Raw genomic sequence first — 22374 nt, 5'->3', positions numbered from 1 at the left:
GAGGGAGAAGAGCTTATGTACGAGGAACATCCGTGTCCGACAAGCCAGTCACGGGCGGCTCTGCGTGCTGGAAGTTTCCTCCAAGGACACTGCCAAAGGTGGGAGGGACCCCAGGAAACACCTCCAAAGTGCAAGTACTTAGCAGACTCACGGCTGCACGTATCCAGTCTGCAAGTTACGCTCATGGGCGTGTTTCAGCAAAATGAAAACGGAACACAAGAAAAAAGAGTAAACAGAGAAATCAGAGCAACTTCTGCTTCAACTTCGGGAGCATTTGCTCATTTCCACAGTGTATATATCCCCATCTCCCATTCAAGCTGCTAACCGATATAACGCAGCTGGGAAGATAGGTGCCGTGGCACACTTTATGTAGTATTTTCACCGTGGAGCTAGGGCAGATATACATAATGCCGAGAGTGCAGATGATATAGTAACATCCAATCAGATAATTAGGAAGTGATGAGTTTTGAGTATTGAGGACTTTGTAATGTAATTTACTTAATTGTAAGTTTATAGAAATTAGCATTCTAAAATGCTCACAATGAACAATGCGTTTAACAGCCAGCTTGCAAAATTCTAGGAAATGGGTCAATTGGATCTCATGAGCCGTCGCGGGCTGGCTCCAGCTGACCACCGAGTGTGCCCTTTATCTGCTCTCTGGCCTGGGCTGACTCTCTGAACTGCTTAGAGCTCAGATCCTCTATCTGTGAAGGAAGCAGAGCTTCAGGGATATGATTGCAGGTACAACTGCCCTGTGGCGTCTTCCTTCTCCAAGTCCCTTTTTGGTCCGAAACTTCCATCCAAACCCATGTTGCAAAACATCGTTAGGTCGGCTGGCATTGTTCCCTACCATGTCATCCATTACTCCTGTCTTGCCAATTCCATTTTAGAGGATCCTAAAGAACAGGAATTATGTCTCAAAATGATTTGGTTTTTTTTATGTAAATGCTGCACCCAACGAGGAGCTTGAACTCACGACCCTGAGATCAGGAGTCACGTCCCCTATGGACTGAGCCAGCCAGGCTCCCCTCAAGGTGATTGTGTATTTTCTCTCACCACCACCCCATAGATGTTGGAGCAGTGCTGAGCATTTGATTGGCACTCCCTAGCCAGACTTCTGTTGACTTGCTAACCAGCAGATTTTAAGGTAGAACATTGTACCAACAAGATGTAATATCAGGGTGAATGTCTGGAGTCAGCTGAGAATTTCCTCCCTGGGAGGTCTTTAACAACGGAAGGGATGTTTGCAGAGTTGGTTTGGGGGTAGTTTTGCTTGCAATCGGAGCACCCAAACTTTCCACTTGCTTCAAATACTTTCTTCCTCTATAATCTTTGCTGTCCCATTAACCAAGATTTGGAAACATGTGACTTTCCATCGTGTGAACAGTTTTTTGTCGTATTTATTGAATATGCTTTTTTTTCCAGCTAACCGCGCCCCAGCTGCCAGATGGTATGGAGTGATCCCCATCTTTCCTCCCCATGGTGGTGAATCACTTCTTAAGACCCGCCCGCCAGCCATGATTCTTTCGTTCTGTGTGCATGTCTTGTATGCCTTGCTAAGACGCCACCAGAGACATCAACATATTTCACGAGTGTCTGGTGTTCTTTGGCATGAGAACCTTTATGATCTTGTGTTTTCAGAATCCACCTCCCCTGTTTAATGAAGTCAGTGCCACCATAATCCAGGCTGAAAAGGTGACCTCCCTGAGGAATGAGGTGCAGATAAAGCATGAAGAGAAATACAGAGAAGCCTTGGTCACAATCAAGGATGATCTGAAACTAATAGAAGGTCCAGATATCAAGGAGAACCTTCAAGACCAGATTCGGCATTGGTTCATCGAATGCAGGTAAGCGCGAGCAGCCCGGTGATGTGTCCCGATGGTCTCTTCTGTAGGGGTTGAGGTTCTTGTATGTTTTTAAGCACAGAAGCATGTCCTTGTAGATAGACTCGTGGGTTTTTTTTTTTTAAGTTTATTTATTTTGAGGGACAGAGCAGAGAAGGGGCAGAGAGAGAGGGAGAGAGAAAAATCCCACGCAGGCACTATGCTGTCAGCATGCGGGGCTCGAACCCACAAACCGTGAGATCACGACCTGAGCTGAAACCAAGAGTTGGACAGTTAACCGACTGAGCCTCCCAGGCCCCCCCTGATTCATGGAGTTTTAAGCTTCATTTTAGAAAGCGGAATGTCAGGGCTAAGAATTCAGGAACGAACTTTTTTTTCTTTTAATGAGATTGCTTTTTGTGCTGGTGTTTTGGTTTTTTTTTTTAATAAGGTCCATATGGTACTTTTGTGACCACATGGAATTGAACGTCATGGGTAGATGACACAGCCCCACGTTGGTGGACTTCCTGGGCCACGTCTGGCCGGAAGCCGAGGGATCCAGTCACAAGCAGGTCCTGGGATCTGGCCAGCCCGTCTCCTTGTATGAGCTTGGGATTCTCAGTCACAGCCCTTCTCTGTCAGAATTCTGTGAGGCAACTGCTGCATTGGTGACCTGACACCGGGGCCCTGGGCCTCCTTGAAATGCTGGGTGGGTAGCAGCTCTGGGGACCAGGCCCCAGGGTCTGCGTGAAGGGTCCTCTTTAATGCCCTTGCGTGAAACGTTAACTGACTTAAAGCTTGCTTTACGAAAGAGGGTTTTTGAAACATATTCATTTTTAGAGAATCACACGTGGTTAGGACAGACACTCGTGGAGCACAGAAGTTTCCACACAGCAGAACAAACACTTTGCAGGCAGCCTAATTCGAGCAGTTTTAAAATCTGTTTTATTTCAAGGCGGGGGGTGGGGGTGGAGAAAAAGAGGGCAGATTGTAGTGCTCCGTCCCAGGAGCCGCGGAGGCCAGACTTGGCCGTCTGTTTCCTTTACGGGGAGCTGTGCCGCATCGTACCGGGTTCAGAGACGCTCAGACACCAACTTTGGTTGGCTTCTCAGAACCGGAGACTTTGACTGTTGACAATAGAGAATCCCGTTAAAAGGTATTTATGTCTCAGCCTCTGAGATGACCTCCAGCGACTTCACCTCTTGTTGCCGTAATGTCCTTCCCTTGACTGTGATGTAGACCTGTAACTCGCTTCTGAAGGAAGAACAGAGCCACAGTGATGGGGTGTCACTGCCTTCCTGCCTGCCTCTCTTGCCCTCTCTCTGGCTCTCTCCCTCGCTGCCCTGAGAGAAGTCAGTGGCCACGTTGTGTGCTAGTCCCACACGGGAAGGAACGGAGGGCCTCGATCCAGCAGCCGGGGAAGAACCAACTTCCGTCACAGCCACGTGATGACCGTGGACGTGGATTCTCCCCCAGAGAGCCTTCAGATGAGACCGCACCCGTGGTTTGCAGCCTGGTGGCAGACCTGGAGGCAGAGGCACCCAGGGCAGCCACGTCTGGTCCCCTCCCCACAGAAACAGCGACCACATAAACGTGCATCTAAGTTCTGATGTAACATGTTCTGCGGCACCAGATATCACACGTACATCAAGGTTTAGAGATACGCGGCTGTCGTAAACTACTCGTGTTAAATTTGTATGGCATTCTGATGGTTTCCTCAACACTTAAATTTCATAACAAACTTTCTTCAAAGAAAGCAATTCAGGGGCGCCTGAATGGTTTGGCCAGTTAAGCGTCCGACTCTTGACTTTGGCCCAGGTAACGATCTCATGATTTGTGAGTTCGAGCCCCGTGTCAAGGTCTGTGCTGACAGTGCGGAGCCTGCTTGGGATCCTCTCCCTCTCCTATCTCTCTGTGCCTCTCTCTCTCTCTCTCGCTCTCCCTCTCTCTCTCTCAAAATAAATTTAAAAACTTTAAAAAAGTTTTTTTAAAGAAAGCAATTCAGTGGGGTGCCTGGATGGCTCAGTCACTTAAGCATCCGACTCTTAACTTCAGCTCAGGTCATGATCTCCTGTTTCGTGAGTTCGAGCCCCTCATTGGGTTCTGCACTGACAGTACGGAGCCTGCTTGAGATTCTGTCTCCCTCTCTCTCTCTCTCTGCCCCTCCCTCCTTCTCTCCCTCCCTAACTCTCTATCTCCCTCGAAATAAATAAATAATTCTTAAAATTATTTTAATGCTCGAGGCGCCTGGGTGGCTCAGTCAGCTGAGTGTCCAACTTCAGCTCAGATCATAATTTTGCAGTTTGTAAGTTTGAGCCCCACGTCGGGCTCATTGACCGCGGCACAGAGCCCACTTCAGATCCTCTGTCCCTCCCTCTCTGCCCCTCCCCCACTCGCACTCTCTCCCTCAAAAATAAATAAAGCATTTTTTAAATTTTTTATATATTTTTTAAGGTTTATTTATTTTTGACAGAGAGAGAGAGAGAGCGTGTGTGTAAGCGTGAGCTAGGGAGGGGCAGAGAGAGAGGGAGACACAGAATCCGAAGCAGGCTCCAGGCTCCAAGCTGTCAGCACAGAGCCTGACCGGGGCTCGAACTCGTGAACCGTGAGATCATGACCTGAGTTGGACACTTAACCGACTGAGCCACCCAGGCGCCCCAAGCATTTTTTAAAACAAAGGAAGCAATCAATTGCTTTTGATTGGGAAGCTCTGTCCTTTATTATAGAAATACAATTTGGGGAGCCTGGGTGTCTCAGTCAGTTAAGCAGCCGACTTCAGCTCAGGCCATGATCTCACAGTTCGTGGGTTCAAGCCCCGCATCAGGCTCTGTGCTGACAGCCCGGAGCCTGGAGCCGGCTTCAGATTCTGTGTCTCCCTCTCTCTTTCTCTCTGCCCCTCCCCTGCTCACACTCTGTCTCTCTCTGTCTCTCAAAAATGAATAGAAATACAATTTGAAAATGCTGATGATTTTTAAAAATTCAAAATTGAATAAATTTGTGAACTTGTCCTTTTATACCTTATTGACCAAGGCTACGTTATAGCAAACTGGGGCATTTTCAGTGAAAGCATATTTAAAGTGCGGAGTTTGAGGCTGTGTTAATTCTGTGCCGGTAATGATCATAAAGAAGTGAATACAGCTATTAACAGAGGGTGGCATGTATGTGCACCTATGCTCTCCTTTCTTTATCGGGCTCCCTCCTTACTCTCCACTCTGGTGATGGTTTCATGGGCATATATAGAGCCCAGACCTCTCAAACTGTACGCTTAAGGGACAGTTTGTCATGTATCAATTATACGTCAGTAAAGCTGTTAAAAATGTAATGGCATTCCATCAGCAGAGATATCAGTGTTTTCAGTTCTTAAAAAAGGCATGTTTTTCTGTTCTCCAAATAGCGAAGCCCAGTATTCCTGTCTCTAACCTCGCCCTTGGACCGCCCCATCTCCTGCACACAGTCTAAGAAAAGCTTAAATTTGCCGGTTGTGGGTGACTCCGAGCCTTCCAGTTTAAAAGAGCGTCTTTCGGGCTGTTTTGAGTACCTTTGGAGCCCGTCCAAATGCCTATCAAGAATGCTTTCCCACTTCTCTTCCCCTTAGGGCACCTGACCACGAAGGGAAGCTCAACCCTCATGCTGACAGTTAGGGGCCAGACGAGTGTGACAGCGTCTGGGCACATGCTATGGTCAGCACTGTCACCTGTCCCATAGGCTCGCAGCGTAGTCATCTGGTCCAACGAGGAATGACCACCCACTTGGTCCCCGGGACTTCCTTCCGCAGCCTGTGGTTTCTGCCACGTGCCCCCGATCGCTAGGCACCTGCAATCCTGGCCTCTCATTTCTGAGCGTGGCCTCGCTGGGATGCCGCTTCTCTTGGGAACTCCGTGTCCCCCCAGAGCATGAGTGGTGTCCTGCCCAAGCCTCGGGGCCCGGGCAGGCTCCTTCGGACCCTCACCCACCGAGGCCCCTCCTCCTCGCTGCCATCCAACCCCCTCCAACCCCCTCCAGCCAAGCTGCACGGGGAAGGAAGACAGGCACCACTCAGATGTTCCCAGGTTCTCTTCAGCCACCTGCTGGGATCTCCACGTTGGCCCCCCTCCTTCATGGAGACCCTTAAAGGGTGAGCCTCAAGGACTCAGGCGGTGTCCCCACTCACGCACCTTCTCCTGCTTCCTCCCGCCCTTCCCCTCTGCCTCACTAACTTCTCCTTCCGGCCGAGACTCCACGAAACCCTCCCTGAGGGGTCTCCCTTCAAAGTTCCTCCTTGTCTCCTGCTTGAGCTCTGCCTAGCCCCACACCCACCATCCCTGCCCCTGACGGCTGGCAGGACGATTAAGAACACACACTGGAGATGGCTGTGCAGCCTTGAGTCCTCGTCTCCGTGGGTCAGTTTCCTCATCTGTGATATGGGGACAAGACTCACACCTACTTCGCGGGGCTGTTTAGAGACGCGGGGCGCCGAGACCTGGACGTCAGGTCATTACTGCTTCTCCCGTCCTGTGACCACCTGCTCGCTCACATGCCCCTCCACCAACCACCGGGCGAGCCCCGTCAGGACATGCCTGGCGCTGAGAAGGGAGCGGTGTATGAATTCCACGTGGAAGAGGTGAATTGTGCAGGTGATGGGATCGCCGGGCTCCGTGCTTGGCCAATTACACAATTGTGCCCGGAGCAACTACACTTGGGATGATTTTGTGCCGTTGTACACATTTGGGTAGAAAGGCATAACTTCAAAAGAATTGAATCTTTGGGTGATATGATATTAGTTTATAATTAGAATCCTTTTGGGGCACCTGGGTGGCTCAGTCGGTTAAGGGTCCGACTTCGGCCCAGGTCATGATCTCAGGGTCCGTGAGTTCGAGTCCCGCGTCGGGCTCTGTGCTGACAGCTCAGAGCCTGGAGCCTGTTTCCGATTCTGTGTCTCCCTCTGTCTCTGACCCTCCACCGTTCATGCTCTATCTCTCTCTGTCTCAAAAATAGATAAACGTTAAAAAAAATTTTTTAATTAGAAGCCTTTTTTTTTTAATAAATAAAGGGGGGAAGGGCCCCTTCCATTGTTCCCAGGGACGTGGGCTCTTCTGGAGACCCAGCCCTCACTGGCCAGTCCTTGAGAGCAGTTCACCCGGGTGTCACTGGCCTGACAGTTTGGAGACCGAGCTAGGGTCCCACGGGTATGGGGAGCATCACTCCCAAAGACATAAAGACTCCTCTTTTTGAAGTAACGTAAGGTCAAGGGCAAATTTATTTTCCTAATTGGATTACGTTTAACTGATTGACTTTGATAAAAATCCTTTTCCTTGCTTTTTTAAATCAAAGACAAATAAAAAGCAAATATTGTCTTTTGAAACATGAAACATGACCCATCCTCAAGCAAAATTCCAACAGGACACAAAGTGACAACTTGAAAAATTACCAGAAGTTACAGTTTGTATATACGCCCACGATTTGGAATACGTATTCGGATCTCATTTCATCAATACTTACAGCTGCCAAGTTATACTAGGATCTGTTTTTTCACTCAGTTTTCACATTACTTTAAAGGAATCCTGTTTTCCCAACGTTAAAAGTGACACATGCTCGTGTAGAAAATGTGCGAGGCGGGGAGGGGCTTAAAGAGGAAGATTTAGATTGCTCCTGATCCCGGCTCGTCAAGGTCGCCACCGTAAAAGTTCTCCCTAAATCTCCTTGCGTCTTTTTCCCTCACACGTGTACTTAATTTCAATTTTACGAATCTTTTTAAATTTTTTAAAAGGTAACATTGGGTTTTCCCACGTCCTTAAGATATTTGCCAGAAGATGTTTTTAGTGCTTGGTTAGCCTTCTGTGAGGTGGGCACACTAGTGAATGCATAGATTATTACCTTTTTAATCTTTTGTCAAATTGATGAAAGAAAAGTGCTCTTGGTAATCTTTCCATTTGCACCTATGTCATTAATGGGGTGGGGGTGGGGGTGGGGTTGAAAACTGGGGTTTTCTCAGCAGCATCCTCTCTGTGAACCCCCTTGACTCGTATCCGTTTCTCTCTGTGACATCATCTTTTTAAGTGATTTTCTAAAATGTAGTCATGTGTGTTACTGATACTAAAGCTGTTTTGGATACATTATTGCAATAATGACTTCTGAGTTACCATTTGCCTTTGATTTTTTTTAGCTGGCCTGTAAGAAAGCTAGAAAGAGAGAGGAGGAAAGACGGGGAAGGAGAGAAATGATAAATAATGCAGCGTTAAGAACCCACTGCTCATAGGGGCGCCTGAGTGGCTCAGTCGGTTAAGCGACCGACTTCGGCTCAGGTCATGATCTCACGGTTCGTGGGTTCAAGCCCCGCGTCGGGCTCTGTGCCAACAGCTCGGAGCCCGGAGCCTGCTTCGGATTCTGTGTCTCCCTCTCTTTCTGCCCCTCCCCTGCTCGTGTTCTGTCTGTCTCTCAATAACAAATAAATGTTAAAAAAAAAAAAGAAAGAAAAGAAAGAAAGATCTCACTGCTCACTTTCTGTGCCCCAGGCGCCCCGGAGCCCCACCCTGGCCACCTGCACGAGGCGGTCACCACCCCTGCTGCCTGGGGTTGTTGTGGGGGTTAATGAGGCAGCACAGAGGCAATACCGGGGCCCCAGAGTTACGGGTTTTTTTGGTGTTTTTGTATTTCATAAGATTTTCTCCAAGTAGTATTTTCTACTGTTATTAGTTGTATATTTTGCTTACTGATTTATTGTTTTATTACTAAAGTACAGTGGACATAGAACGCCATGTTAGTTTGCTGTGCAACACAGCGATGCCACAAGTCTGTACATCATATAGCGCTCGCCACAGGTGTGGTCCCCATCTGTCACCACCCAGCGTTGTTGCAATATTACTCACTGTGTTCTCCATGCTGTTAGTCGTATATTTTATATAATTTGCACCATTAGCTGAGTGAACTCTCAGGTTATTTCCAGCAGCCCTTTACTTGACTCTCTTGGATTTTCTTGGATACGGAGTCATGGGAACAACGTGGCTGCTACTGTCTCCCCATCCCCCACAGTTACTCTTCTGGCTCCTTCCCCTCCCGGTGAAGCAGGGGGGAGGGTTCACCTTGACGCCCGCTCCTGTGCTGTGTTTCCCTTCGCTTCACACTTGGGCTCCAAGAGCCGAGAATCTTCTGGAAACAGAGCCAGTTGTGTTTATAGTCCTCTGTGCAGGCTGAGCCATTCGAAATAGCAGTTTTTGGCAAATATCGCAATCTTGGAAACACGGGCTCAGCTGGCGGGTGCTTTGGTTGTTCATCCAGGGAACACGGCTTCCTCCACCTAACCCTCAGTCCTGCCCCCAGAGCCCTTGCCCTTGTGAGCGCTCCTTGCCCTAACGCACCACTGGCCTCCCTTGTAATTAGAACCGTTTGGTGACTGGGTACCTAAGGTGTGTTATTCATCTGAAATGATAATAACAACAAACAGAGGCTCCCAGTTATTGAGCGTCTGTTCAGTATTGGGAATTCTCAATACTTTACACACTAACTCATTTAACCCTCGCATTAACCTGCCATTGCTTCTGTGGCAAATGATCACAACCACGGTGGCTTAAACCGGTATGAGTTTATTTTCTCCCGCTTATGGAAATCGGACGTGTGAAATCAAGGGGTCCGCGGTGCGCCATCCGGAAGCCCCAGGGAGAGTCTGTTTCTCAGCCTCTTGCTGCCTCTGGAGGCGGCTGGCATTTCTTGGCTTGTGGCTCCGTCCCTTCTCTGCTGTGCCGTCTCATCGCCCCCACCTCTCCCCCAGGCGCTTAATCTCCCTGCGCTCCTCTGTCCTGAGAACACCTTTGATTGCGTAACTGGAATCATCTCCCTGTCTCGCATCCTTGATTCAGTCACACTTACGGAGCCCCTTTTTTCCTATAAGATAACATTCACAGGCTCCAGGGATCAGGACCCAGTATCTTTGGGAACCGTGACTCAGCCGACCACAGCCCTCAACGGTTGTGAGATAAGCACCCTGCTTTGCATTCACCGGTGACTTTCGTGATGAAGGACAGAATGCGCCTTGGGTCCCTCGAGACCAGCGCTGTCCCATCGGCCTTCCTGCAGTGCTGGAGACGGCCTGGATCCCCGCGTTCCAGGGCGGTGGCCGCAGGCCGCACATGGCTCTTGAGCACGTGCAGGGTAGTTAATTTTATTATTCTGATAATTTTATTCTAATACATTCAGATTTGGGGTTTGGATCTCCACATGTCACGATTATGATAATAATAGGGAATCTGGAAGAGTATAAATTAGGTAGCCTTACCCCGCTATTCAAGCCAACACACAATCAGAAGGGATGAGTAACAGAAGAGGTCTTGGGGGCTTGGGATGATCCCCATCCTCAGCAGGGTGAGCCAGGCCGGGAATGTGGTAGACACAGCCACTACCTTTTGATCTTATTATGTGACGTTATCGACGATGTACATTTACATTACACACGTATGCAGGAGTAGAGGTTATAGAGCCAAGCAGCATGGGTGCAAATCCCAGCTATAGCACTTACATGCTGTGTGACCTTGAGCCACTCACTTAACCTCTCTGTGCTTCCGTTTCCTCATCTTAAAATGCTATTCATAGCCCCTACCTCGCAGGCAGGATAACACGGATGAATACATATGGAATCCTTGGAACATTGTGTGGCACATGCTACCCCTGCCATAATTACTTCAAGCAGAGAGGTAGGCCATCACTTTCCAGACACAAAATTTTCAGCTTTCATCCCGGGGTGTGGGACCTTTTGTCGTCACAGCGGGAGGCGTCTTTTCAGAATGCTGCATTGGGAAGCTCTAGAAAGAGAGCCTGGCCAGCGGCGGAGCAGGGAGAGGCAGGGCTGCGAGGGCTGGAGTGGGGACGAAGCTAAGGGGGTAATGACAGGGCAGGCAAACACAAGTTAGACCGTGTGGGATGCGCATCAAGCCTCCAGGGTGCAGGGGTGACATGCCTGCACAGCCCCAGCAAGTGCGCATTCTTTCTGGAAGAGGTCTTGGGATGCTTCGTTCTGGGGATTGTTTTATTTGTTTGCTTGTTTCCTTTTTAAAGTGAAGCTACAATTGAAATGTGGTAAAATCCTCCCTTTCGCGTAAAGCTCCGCGAGTTAAGCCTGGTCATTTGAAGGTACGTGGACCCGGAGAGACTCTTCTCTCACCGCCCCCCCCCCCCACCCTGGTTTACGCCAGTCGAGGCTCCGGGAACTCACCCTGGAGGGGACCCTAGAACTGGTGTGACCATACCCTCTGCCCAGCAGAGCCCGAGGCCACGAGCAGAAATTGGGAAAGTGAGTGTCCCGCCCACCCGGAGAGGGCAGTGCGGGTCTCTCCCACTCTGGCCTCCGTGCCCCCCACCCCCCAGATATCCTAAGCTCCTGGCCCCACACCGTCTTCCACCATGATTGACTCCTTCAGAAGCAGGTCCTCTCTGCTCAGCCCATGTGCCTCTCCTCTGTTCCTACAAGAGACACCACACCGGCTGCTTCCCACGGGTGCCCTTCTGAGATCCCAAGCCCCAGAAAGGCAGCAACAGTGGCTCCCTCGGGACCCATGGCTCATGGCGGGGGGGGGGGGGTGCTGGAATTCATACTCAGGTCTCCGAATTCCCAAAGCCATGATGCTCCCACAACACCAAGCGCATCTCCTTATTCTGAGCATTCCAGAGGCAGAAACCTTGCTCTGTGTCTTGAATGCATCGTGCAGCTAAGTGTCATTTTTGTAGGAAACAATGGAGGTTGTCCGAGGCCGTGTGGCTCATTAGGTCCCACCCGGAAACCCCAGGGCTTTCCTTATTTCTGATTCCTTCTCTTCCTTCTCCGATTCACCTGCACGGTGAGCGCAGTGATGGTTCTGTGTAGGGAGGGGGGGAGAAAGAGAGGCAGGAACCGTGGGACCCGAGAGACGTGGCGTGGCCCCACTTATTTCACAGGCTTCAGAGGGGGCTCAGAGAAGTAGGCTAAAGCCCGGGTGTTTGCTGGCAGAACTGAAACCCGGCTGTGTGAAACTTGCAGAAGCGCGAACACCTTGTGAAACCAGAGCTGGTTTCAGGGCAGGGGTTCGGAATTGGCGCCTCTGAGGACTTCTAAAGGCGTCCAAAGAGAAACCACTAGAGTGGGCACGGCAGATACGTCTGGGTAGTGGGACCACAGCTTGTTTTTTTCCCTTCACACTCCAAGTGTCCCACCTGGAGCACACGTGCCCTTCTGATTGGAAGAAGTTTCCGGAGGACGGCGAAAGGGCGGGTCATACACAGGGGGGTGCGTCAGGGGCTCTTTGTTTGGAATTCTCTCTTCAGCAAATCCTCAGGGGCAGCCATGGTCCCGAGAGGAGCTGTGACCACGTGTAGGTTACTCATAGCAGGAGGCGAATGACTGTCCTGCCACCTGTTTTGGTGGTAAATATGTTAGGTTGAGCACAGGGCGTGAGAAGAGGTGGGATGAGAAATTGAGTGCCTGGCATTGCCCACCGAGGCCTCGGGGACAGGTGCGCCCCCCATGTGATATCGTGTGTAATATGCCCATCGTCACGCTAAATCAAGTTAAGGGCACCCAGCAGCCAAGGGCACCCGAGGTCTGTCCAGGTGCTGAGTCATGTTGAAAGACGGGCCCTGAGGCTCTTTTGTGAAGGCGCGGCGGACAGAGTCCCTTCCGTGGACCACGGACACTCCAGCTTATATTCCCGGCCCCCACTGTGCCTGCCACTGTGCTGTCCTTCTCCGTCTGTCCCGCTAGACCGCAAGCTTCCGGCGGACACGGCCGTGATGTCTTCCTTTGGTCCTCTCCCGACCAAGCACAGGGCCTGGCATTCAGCAGGTGCAATACACCTGCGGAGCTGAGCTGAGCTAATAGGCAGAGAATGCCTGAAGGTCCAGCCAAATGTCACAGTTAAGATCGGGCCGGACCGCACTGCCTCGCAAGCTGGAGCCTGCATCACCGTCAGCGGTGAAGTGCAACTGATGGTCTGCATTTTTTTTTTAATTTTAATTACCTCCCACTCTTTCTACTTAATCATTTTGTACGTGTGATAAAGCCACTTAAGATGGGATCTACCCTCCTAGCAAATGTTCAAGGATACAATGCAGCGTTTGCAACCACAAGCTGCGGGCTGAACGGCAGGTCTCTGGGGCTTGCTCATCTGCAGAGCCGAACTCTGTGCCCTTTGCCTAACCCCACCCCGTTTCTCCCTTACCCCCCGCCCATCCCTGACAACCTCCATTCTTCTCGCTGCTTCTATGAGCTTGACTATCTTAGGTCGCGCATGTAGGTGGAATTGTGTGCTCTTTGACTATCCGTGCATGGCTCATTTCACTCGGCAGACTGTCTTCCGGGTCCGTCCATGTTGTTGCAAATGGTGGGACTTCCTTCTTCCTTCTGGCCGAATAATATTCTGTTGTATGTATATACCACCAATTCTTTTCTTAAGTTTATTTATTTATTTTTGATAGAGAGAGGGAGGGAGCAAGCAGGGGAGGGGGCAGAGAGAGAGGGAGAGAGAGAGGGAGGGAGGGAGCAAACAGGGGAGGGGGCAGAGAGAGGGAGAGAGAGAATCCTTAGCAGGCTCTGCGCTGTCAGCCCAGAGCCCGAGGTGGGGCTCAAACTCACGAACCGTGAGATCGCGACCGCAGCCGAAATCAAGAGTCGGGTGCTCAACCGACTGAGCCGCCCAGGCGCCCCGCCCCCCCTTCTTCATCCACATATCCCTTAACGGATATTTAGTCGGTTTCCATATCTTGACCTCCGTGAATAATGCTGCAGTGAACACGGAGGTGGGGAAGAAAAAAAAATTCACTTCCTCCTGTGTGCTTCTCCCCTACCACACACTGCTATCACCCTCACGAGCATTCGTTCACTGCTGACACCAGGGCTGTGGGTTTTTCACATGTGGAGGAATTTCCTCAGCACCAGCCGGGTGCCCCACAGTTCAGCGCAGTCCCCCGGTCACGGTGCCGGAGCCTGCAGGTTGGGGGCTCGGTCCTACAAGGCTCTTCCCCTGCAGGTGCCAGTCACAGGTCTCTGGTTCTGACCTCTATGTACTTCTGACTGATCAGCTATAAATTGGGGTTCCCAGGACTCCCCATTGGGTTCCATAATTTGCTAAAATAGCTCACAGAACTCCGGGGAACCCTGAGGTCTACTGGTCTATTATGAGAGGAGACAGATGAACGTCCAGATGGAAGAGACGTATGGGACAAGGGACCGGGGAAGGGACACCACCGCCCCCAGGACCTCCATGTGTTCACCAGAGGACCCCCAAACCCTGTGCTTTGAGGACTTCTGTGGAGGTTTCATCACAGAGGCACGATTGACCATTAACTCAATTTCCATCCCTTCTCCGCTTTCTGGAGAATAGACAGCGGGGCTGAAAGTCCCGAGCCTCAAATCATGGCTCGGTCTTCCTTCTGACGAGCCCCCATTCAGCAGCCCCCCAGACATTGTTTCAGCAGAACAAAAGGCACTCCTGTCACCCAGAGATTTACGAGCCCTGTGCGAGGAACTGGGGTCAAAGATCAAATATTAGAACAAAGCATTCTCTTAGTGCTCTGATCAATTAGGAAATTACGAGGGTTTTACGAGTCCGTGCCGGGAACTGAGGGCAGAGAGCAATGTATAAACTTTCTATTATTTTAGTGTGCGTATAACCGTGCCGTGCTTAGCTCATTTCCCAAAAGTGGGAACGTGTTTCACAATGGCCACACCAATTTACACTCCCACCAACAATGCACAAGGCCTCCTTTTTCTTGTTATTTTTCATCTCTGAGTCCAGCCGTTCTGACAGGTGCGAGGTGCTGTCTCATTGTGGTCCTGATTTGCATTTCCCTGATGATGAGTGATGTTGAGCATTTCTTCATGTACCTATCGCCCATCTGTAGGTAGGTCTCTGCTTGAGAAATGTCTATTCGGTTCCTTCACCCATTTTTTTTAAATCAGGGTATATTTTTTTTAATATATATTGAGTTGTAGGAACGCCTCATATATTTTAGGTGTTAACCCTTTGTCAGATAGATGACTTGCAAACTTTTTCTCCCATTTTATTAGGTCGGCTTTCACTCTGTTGATTGTTTCCTTTGCTGCACAAAAGCCTTTTAGCTTAATGTCATCCCCCTTGTCTATTTTTGCTTTTGTTGCCTGCGTTTTTGGTGTCGAGTTTTGAGTTTCTAACAAGCTCCAAACGGATGCTGATGCTTCTGCTCCTGGGACGGTACTTTGAGTGGTTCTGGGCCAAAGTTACTGCCACCCTCTGCCAAGGGAAGGGGGACGTGTAGGGAGCCCCCGTAAGGAGTGGCAGAGCACCACTGAAAAAATTAAAACCAAAATTATCCTGGGAATGTGAAAGCCCTCAGGTCTACTGACTCTCTATTACCCGGGAAAGTCAGACGACTTTGGGCCGTCTGCTTTATGGTGCGTGTAATACGTCATGACAGAGGACTGACTGTTCTTTGGATACAGAGCCTTTAGGTTTGTTGTAGCTAGCCCTTCATTTCTGTGTCTTACGGTGACATATGTCGACATGTATGTGTTGCTCCGGACAGAAATTATCCTACCTTCATGCTTCATAAATTCGTATTTTCCGTTTGATCCAGTAAGGTCAGAGAACCTGCAGAATTAACCTTTGTGCCCTAAAGCTACCCTTTTCTGTAATGCATTCCATTGCTGTGTGTACGTGGTTATTTCTTTTTAAAAGTAGTGCGTAAGAAATGAGTTTAAACCATGCATTTCTGTTCTGCTAACGTACACTCTTCCTCTCATGACTACTTTCCCAGGCTTTCTGGATTCTTGAAATAGATAAGGGAATGTGGATGAACCATGGTCGGGGTTTTGAACCAGGAGCGTGTGAACAGAAACTGAGGGCAGCCTATCTGAATGCGAAATCTCTCCATTCCTTCCTCAAGCGGTCTGCTCTTGCCCAGGTGTTTGTAAATATTCCTTTGCAAATATTTAAGACAGAAAGGTGCAAGGACGCCACGTGGGGTCATTTTCCCAACGAGAGAGTAACCGAAATCAGACTGATCCATCACGTGATCACTAACATGTTGTTTCTTTCGATAAAATGCAAACGGGCAGGGGGTTGGGCAGGGAGGCTCCTATAGGATTCAAGCACGAGCGAAGGGATTACTTCCGAATCGGGAAGGAAACTTCCGTCTTGAGTGATAACTGCTTGTAATATCCCACTAACAAGGAGAAACACCAGTGAATAAATCAGGTTTCGCAATGTGCCACTGTGCGATTGCACACCACTTTTTTCCCCCTCTCCTTTGAGAAACGGTGAGCCCCTCAGTTTCCCAAGGAGGGCCGTGGTAATTAGGCCCATGTGCAGCCAATTGCCTTTATTGAGTGTAAGTGAATTTATAGACAGCAAGTGACATTTTGGAGGCTTCTGTGCAGGGGTACAAGCTGCTTTCTTTAGAACACAGGAGAAATTTATGAGCCTGCTGACATTAATGGAGGTAACTGGATGACTGGGGGGGGGGGTGGAGTACCAGCCGGAAACCCCTCCACCCGTATATTTTTCATACTTGATGAAACACAGATAAATCTCTGTCCTGGGAGTCTGAAACGGTGGGACCCATTGAAGCACAGTGTCAGACCTCAAGGGAAATATTTATCATTTTCGTAGTTCTCCTTTCTAAATCACTGCAAACTAGCACTGGTCATTTTCCCGTTTGTGCAAGAATTGTTGACAATATGCATAAATTTTTAATAGGCCCTAACTTTACCAAAGGTTCTGCAAACCCCATTTGCTAGGCACGGGTGTTTTTCTCCTCAAGCTTCCTCAATAAAAGCACATAAAGTCAGATCACTACGTCAAGTATCTTTTTATAAGAAAGTAACATTAATCACGGAATAGATTCTGTAGGAAACTAGCGTTGCCTTTCGCTGCCAACTCCTGTCACGTATAAATCATAGAGCTTCTAGAGCTGAGAGGAACTTTAGAAATGGTCTAAGAGGCGCACCATGCTTGTTTTTAACAACCGAGTAGACAAACCCAGTTCAGCTACACCGTATGGCAGAACGAGCGAAACAGGTCCCCATAGTGATGGAGGTTTTGTCTCACTCCACACAGCTAATTAGTGGCTGTGGCCCTGACTTTCGTCATTTCCAGGAAAATACTATTTTCACGATACATCCAGCCACCAGATGCCTCTTTACTGGGTCCAAAGCTTTATTTTATGTTTTTATTACTGGGACCTAAACAGTTGCTTCCCGTGACCTCCCAGCTCCGCGTGGCTTGCGCGTGGCTCCCTCAGTGGAGCCGAGCCCGTAGGCTCTGGAGCGGATCTGCATGGACAAGTCACCGAAAACCACTGACAATAACAGTACCTACCTCGTAAGACTGTTGGATGCGTTAGAAGAGTCAATGATATCAAGTTCTGAGCCCATGAGTGTTAATAGTTCCTTTGGGGCACCTGGATGGTTCAGTCAGTTAAGCATCCAACTCTTGGTTTCAGCTCAGGTCATGATCTCGCGGTTCGTGAGTTCGAGCCCCGCGTCGGGCTCTGTGCTGACAGCTCGGAGCCTGGAGCCTGCTTCAGCTTCTGTGTCTCCCTCTCTCTCTCTGCCCCTCCCCCGCTCATGCTCTGTCTCCCTCTCTCTTTTTCTCTCTCTCCCAAAAGTAAATAAACGTTAAAAATTTTTAAAATAATAATAATAATTCCACTAGTATAGAAGGTTCATTGCAAATCATCTCGGTACGTTTACTGGATCGGGTTATCCAGAAATTACACTGCATTTTCAACCACCCTAGTTGGTCACATTCAAGGCGTTCAGGGTACAGGCGAGAAGCAGCAGCCGACGTAGGGAACACACCTGCCTGCCGAGGGCCAGGCAGTCCATCTTTTCCAGCTGGAAAGTCTGTCTGACTTGAAGTCTTCTCTGCTGGTTCCATGAAATCATCCGCTTTGTCCAACAATCCCCGCCCCCCCCACCTCCGTGGAGGCTCACTTTGGTCAGGATGAGGTTACATCATACAAGTGGCCGTGCCATCATCTGACAAGAGAGGGAGGGTCCGGGGCTTGAAGAGCTGATAGGAGCCCCCGTGTGCCCAGAACCTCATCCCCTCAGAGCTGTCCCCACACGGCCTTTCACACCCCAGCGGACGGAGAACCCACCCTGCCCGTCCCTGAGGCACGACCCTGACTCCTCTCCTTCTCTGAGCCCAAATTCCAGTCCGTCAGAAGATTCCATCGGCTTCACCTTCACAATATGCCCCAAACCCACCACGTCTAGGCCTCGGTCTTTGCTGCCACCGGGCCTGGTCTGAGCCGCGTCAGCCCTAACCTAGACTGCGTGGCCCCCTGACTCATTCCTGCGACCACCCTTGCTCTCCGAATCTGTCTCAACGTGATGACGGTGCATTTGCTCTTTATTGCCGCATAACCGTATCAGTCTGGCTTACGGACTTGGTGGCTGGAAACCACAGCCACTGAGCGTCTCGCGGCTGCTGTGGATCCGGAGTCTGGGCTGAGCTGCGTCCTCTGCCCTGGGTCCCCTAGGGCTGCAGACGGGGTCACATCGGCTTCCAAGCTCCAGTGGCAGCTGGCGGCGTGCAGTTCCTGTGGGGCTGCCAGACCGAGGGTCCCAGGGCTTGCTGGCTGTTGGCCAGAGTCGTCCCCTGCTCTGTGGGGGGTGGGCCCCTGGGTCTGGCAACTTGCCTCATCAAAGCCAGCAAGGGAGGGAGTCTACAGACACGTGGAGCAATCACACAAGTGACATCCCGCCGTCTTGCTTGCTGTATCCCGTGGGCTACGAGCCAGCGGCCAGTCCGACCCACACTCAAGGGGAGGGAAACACACAAAGGTGTGAACACCAGGAGAAGGAGAACACAGGGACTACATACAGTCTGTCCACCACACAGAGGAAGGGTCGTCCTTTAAAATCCGAAGGCGGGTCATGACCCTGCAGTGGCTCCTTTGTCACTCTGGGGCTCACTGGCCCAGGCACCTGTTCCTCCCCAGGGCAGGTGCTGACCTCGTGGCAGGAGCCCCCTCCCTGGGAATTTTAGCTCCCAGACCTGCCCCAGGTGTGTGCTCTGTTGGGGCTTCCAGCAGGATCTGGGGGAAGGGAAATTAGGGGCATGTGATTTGGGTGCTGGACCCTTATTCTGGAGGACTTTGGAAAAATGACATGCCGTGGGGCGCCTGGGTGGCTCAGTAGGTGAAGCATCTGGTTAAGCTCAGGTCATGATCTCACATTTCGTGAGTTTGAGCCCCACGTCGGGCTCTGTGCTGACAGCTCAGAGCCTGGAGCCTGCTTTGGATTCTGGGTCTCCCTCTTTCTCTGCCCCTCCTCTGCTCACACTCTGTATTGCTGTCTCTCTCTCTCTCTGAAAAATAAATATTTAAAAAAATTTTTTGAATTACATGTCGTGATTTTCTTGTCCATCTCCAACCCGTTTGCGTTTTGATTTTTGTCTCTGACTCAGTTGTCATTTCAGACAGTACTTTTTAGATTTCCAAGTGGCTCGAAATCAGACCGCCAGTGTCTAGTCCCAAAAACGTAAATAGTTAAGTGCTAAGAAAATTCAGTGTTGTGGGGCGCCTGGGTGGCGCAGTCGGTTAAGCGTCCGACTTCAGCCAGATCACGATCTCGCAGTCCGTGAGTTCGAGCCCCGTGTCGGTCTCTGGGCTGATGGCTCAGAGCCTGGAGGCTGTTTCCGATTCTGTGTCTCCCTCTCTCTCTGCCCCTAGCCCGTTCATGCTCTGTCTCTCTCTGTCCCAAAAATAAATAAACGTTGAAAAAAAAAAAAAGAAAGAAAATTCAGTGTTGTGTAATACCAATAAAAGCAATGTGATCGTCTCAGCTCATGCAGAAAAATCATTTCATAAAATCAAATATCCCCTTCTTATTTTAAAATTTAAAAATGGAGGGGCACCTGGGTGGCACAGTGGGTTAAGCGTCTGATTTTGGCTCAGGTTATAATCTCATAGTTTGTGGGTTCGAGCCCCACATCAGGCTCTGTGCTGACAGCTCAGAGCCTGGAGCCTGCTTCTGATTCTGTGTCTCCCCCTCCCCTGCTTGCTCTCTCTCTCTCTCTGTCTCAAAAATAAATAAACATTTAAATAAATGCATACATACATACATACATACATACATAAAATAAAATTTAAAAATGGCAAGACAAGGATTAATTCTCAGCATAATAAAATGTAAGCTGAATAAAAGCAAAGACTTTTAGATGTTCTGTTTACTGCTTTTTCCCAGTGCCTCAAAGTGTCTGTGGCACATCGTAGATACTCACTTGAGTAAGTTCTAAATGAGTGCGTGAATGAGTGAAACATCCAGGATTTTTTAAACCAAGAGAAAGCCATGCACTTGAAGAAACGCTGCAGGCCTTCTCAGGAAAGGACAGTATGGATGGCTTTTGCCCCTAATATCAGTTAGTTCCATGAGATAAATTATTTTCAGTATGACATGAAAAGGAAATAAGTATTTTAAAGAAAGTGGCACAACGTAGTTTTTAAATCAGCGATAGACTAAATATGAAAGAAAAATATGTGAAAGTTTAAGAAGGCTATAAATGTTAAAAGGAAGGAATACAAAAAGACTTGTATAAGTGGGCAGACTCACCATGCTCCCGATCCAATGGAAAGACGATGTGTCTGCTCCAGGTAATTGCTAGACCGCAATTCCAATTAAAATCCCAACAGGATTATTTATTGAACTTGCAAACATAATTATTAAAGTCATTAGGATTAAAACAAGAAGGGAACACCAACAGGGCAGGACAAATGGCACTCTGTTTTCAAGTATATTATTATAAAGAAAAATAAGGTGAATGCATTCTACGAATATAAAAGCAGAAACGTGAATCAACAGAGCAAACTGGAGAGCCCAGGAAGTGACAGACAGAGATGGAAATAGTGTATGATAAATTAAGTGACTAGAAGTAATAAGACTGCAAACGACATAGATTGATCTAATAGACATAGATAGAACATAATAGACATAGATAGAACTAGATTGATCTAATTATTAAGGCCAACAGGAAGTAGAAAGCACAATGGAGAACTTAACTCTCCTAGACACAGGTCACAATTTTCTGACTTCTAGGAACAAAAATATTGTCAAAGAAAATTGGATTGATCCCACTGTGAAATTTACGAAATGTGTATCCTAGTCAAACCCTAAAATAAGACAGAAAGGGAAACCGACCAGGGGTGCCTGGGTGGTTCAGTCGGTTAAGCGTCCGCCTCTTGATTTTGGCTCAGGTGATCATCTCACAGTTTGTGAGTTCAAGCCCCACGTAGGGCTCTGCACTGACAGCACAGAGCCTGCTTGCTCTCTCTGGCGCTCTCTCTCTCTCTCTCTCTTTCAAAATAAATAAATAATAAAAAAAAAAAAAACTTGAAGAAAAAAAAGGAAACCAGCCAAATACCACCTATACGTTTAATGTAATTTATTTTACTTTGTTGTTTTATTTAATTACCAACATAATTCCTATACGCTGTGGCACGGGAAGCAATACTCAAATGCATACAGAAGAATTTACTGGTCTTCCCCCATCCATTCCCACAGCTGTGCGTGAACCTAGGTGCACACAGGGACACAGCTCGCCGGTCTCCACGCACCTGCGAACCGAAACACCCATACCTGAGGCTGTCCGCCTATCCCCTTTTCTTTCTAGAACGCATATCACTTCCCAGCCTGGTCTTCCCCCTTAATATTAACATCTCCGCCATTCCTGTAGAGCAGCTGGTCTTTGCGAGAGCTCCGAGTGTGTATAAGGTGCCCATGGCGAACAGGTAAAAAACAGGCGAAGTTCTACCTGTCCTTTGGTAGACCTTCTACCTTTGGTAGACCTTCTGTCCAAGGTAGAACAGAAGCAGAGTTCTACCTTGAGGCTTCACCATAATTATATAGCCAATCCCCAGGGGTGCTTATTTGCAGGGTTTGATCGTAGCTTTTATTATTTACAGTTTTTACTAGTACAGACAGTGCATAGCAGAGTATCTCTGCCTTCACTTCTGTGAGGATTCCTAACGGCGGAACCGTTGGGGCAGGAGGGTATCCAGGGCAACCCTGGAAGTCTTAGGAATCCGTTGTCTAAGGATTCATGCAAACACAGCAAGTGGCTGTGATAAGTGGAGACGCCCTGCACATCCAGACACAGGTTCGAGTTCAAGTCGGAATCCAGGCTCTGGAACCATTTGCCTTAGGATAAATCACTTAAACTCTCGCATTTTCAAATTTCCTCCTTCGCAAAGTGGAGGGAAATGCGTATCTCACAGAATTTCTGTAAGGACGAAATGAGAAAGTACTTTGTGAAAGGCAGGTGTGAAAACGCGGTGTAAACCTCCGTGCGACACGCATCTTGTGAGCTGTTGTCATTTCTGCCACTTACGTGGATCCGAGAAAGGACGAGACGCAGATGCACGGGCACGTGGCAAAGTGTCAGCCTCACTAGCAGCTGAAGAAATTCAAGTCCACATCTGGCTTCCACTCCTCACCTAAACTGGTCAAAACCCGTAAAGGCAAAATGGTGAAGGCATCGGAGGAAGAGGAGAGCTGACGTGTGGGCGCCACGGGTGAGCGGGTCTCCAGCCAAGCCGTGCCTCCCACGGGCGGAGCGGCCAGAGTCGGGCT

At 49.1% G+C, this 22374-nt stretch overlaps 1 protein-coding gene across 1 annotated transcript in view; it reads left to right on the top strand.

The window, feature by feature from the left end:
- Positions 1–22374, top strand: part of DRC11 (dynein regulatory complex subunit 11) — a 155833-nt gene that overhangs the window by 34203 nt on the left and 99256 nt on the right. The window contains exon 6 of the mRNA XM_025935010.2: positions 1642–1847. Within this exon, the coding sequence (XP_025790795.2) occupies positions 1642–1847 (206 nt within the window). The remainder of the gene's footprint in view (positions 1–1641; positions 1848–22374) is intronic.

The sequence above is a fragment of the Puma concolor genome, chromosome C1, assembly GCF_028749965.1.
Source record: "Puma concolor isolate L17-30 chromosome C1, mPumCon1.1.hap2, whole genome shotgun sequence".
NCBI classification, from domain to species: domain Eukaryota; kingdom Metazoa; phylum Chordata; class Mammalia; order Carnivora; family Felidae; genus Puma; species Puma concolor.
Note: the sequence above shows the minus strand (reverse complement) of the source record. Positions and strands in the feature narration are given on the sequence as shown.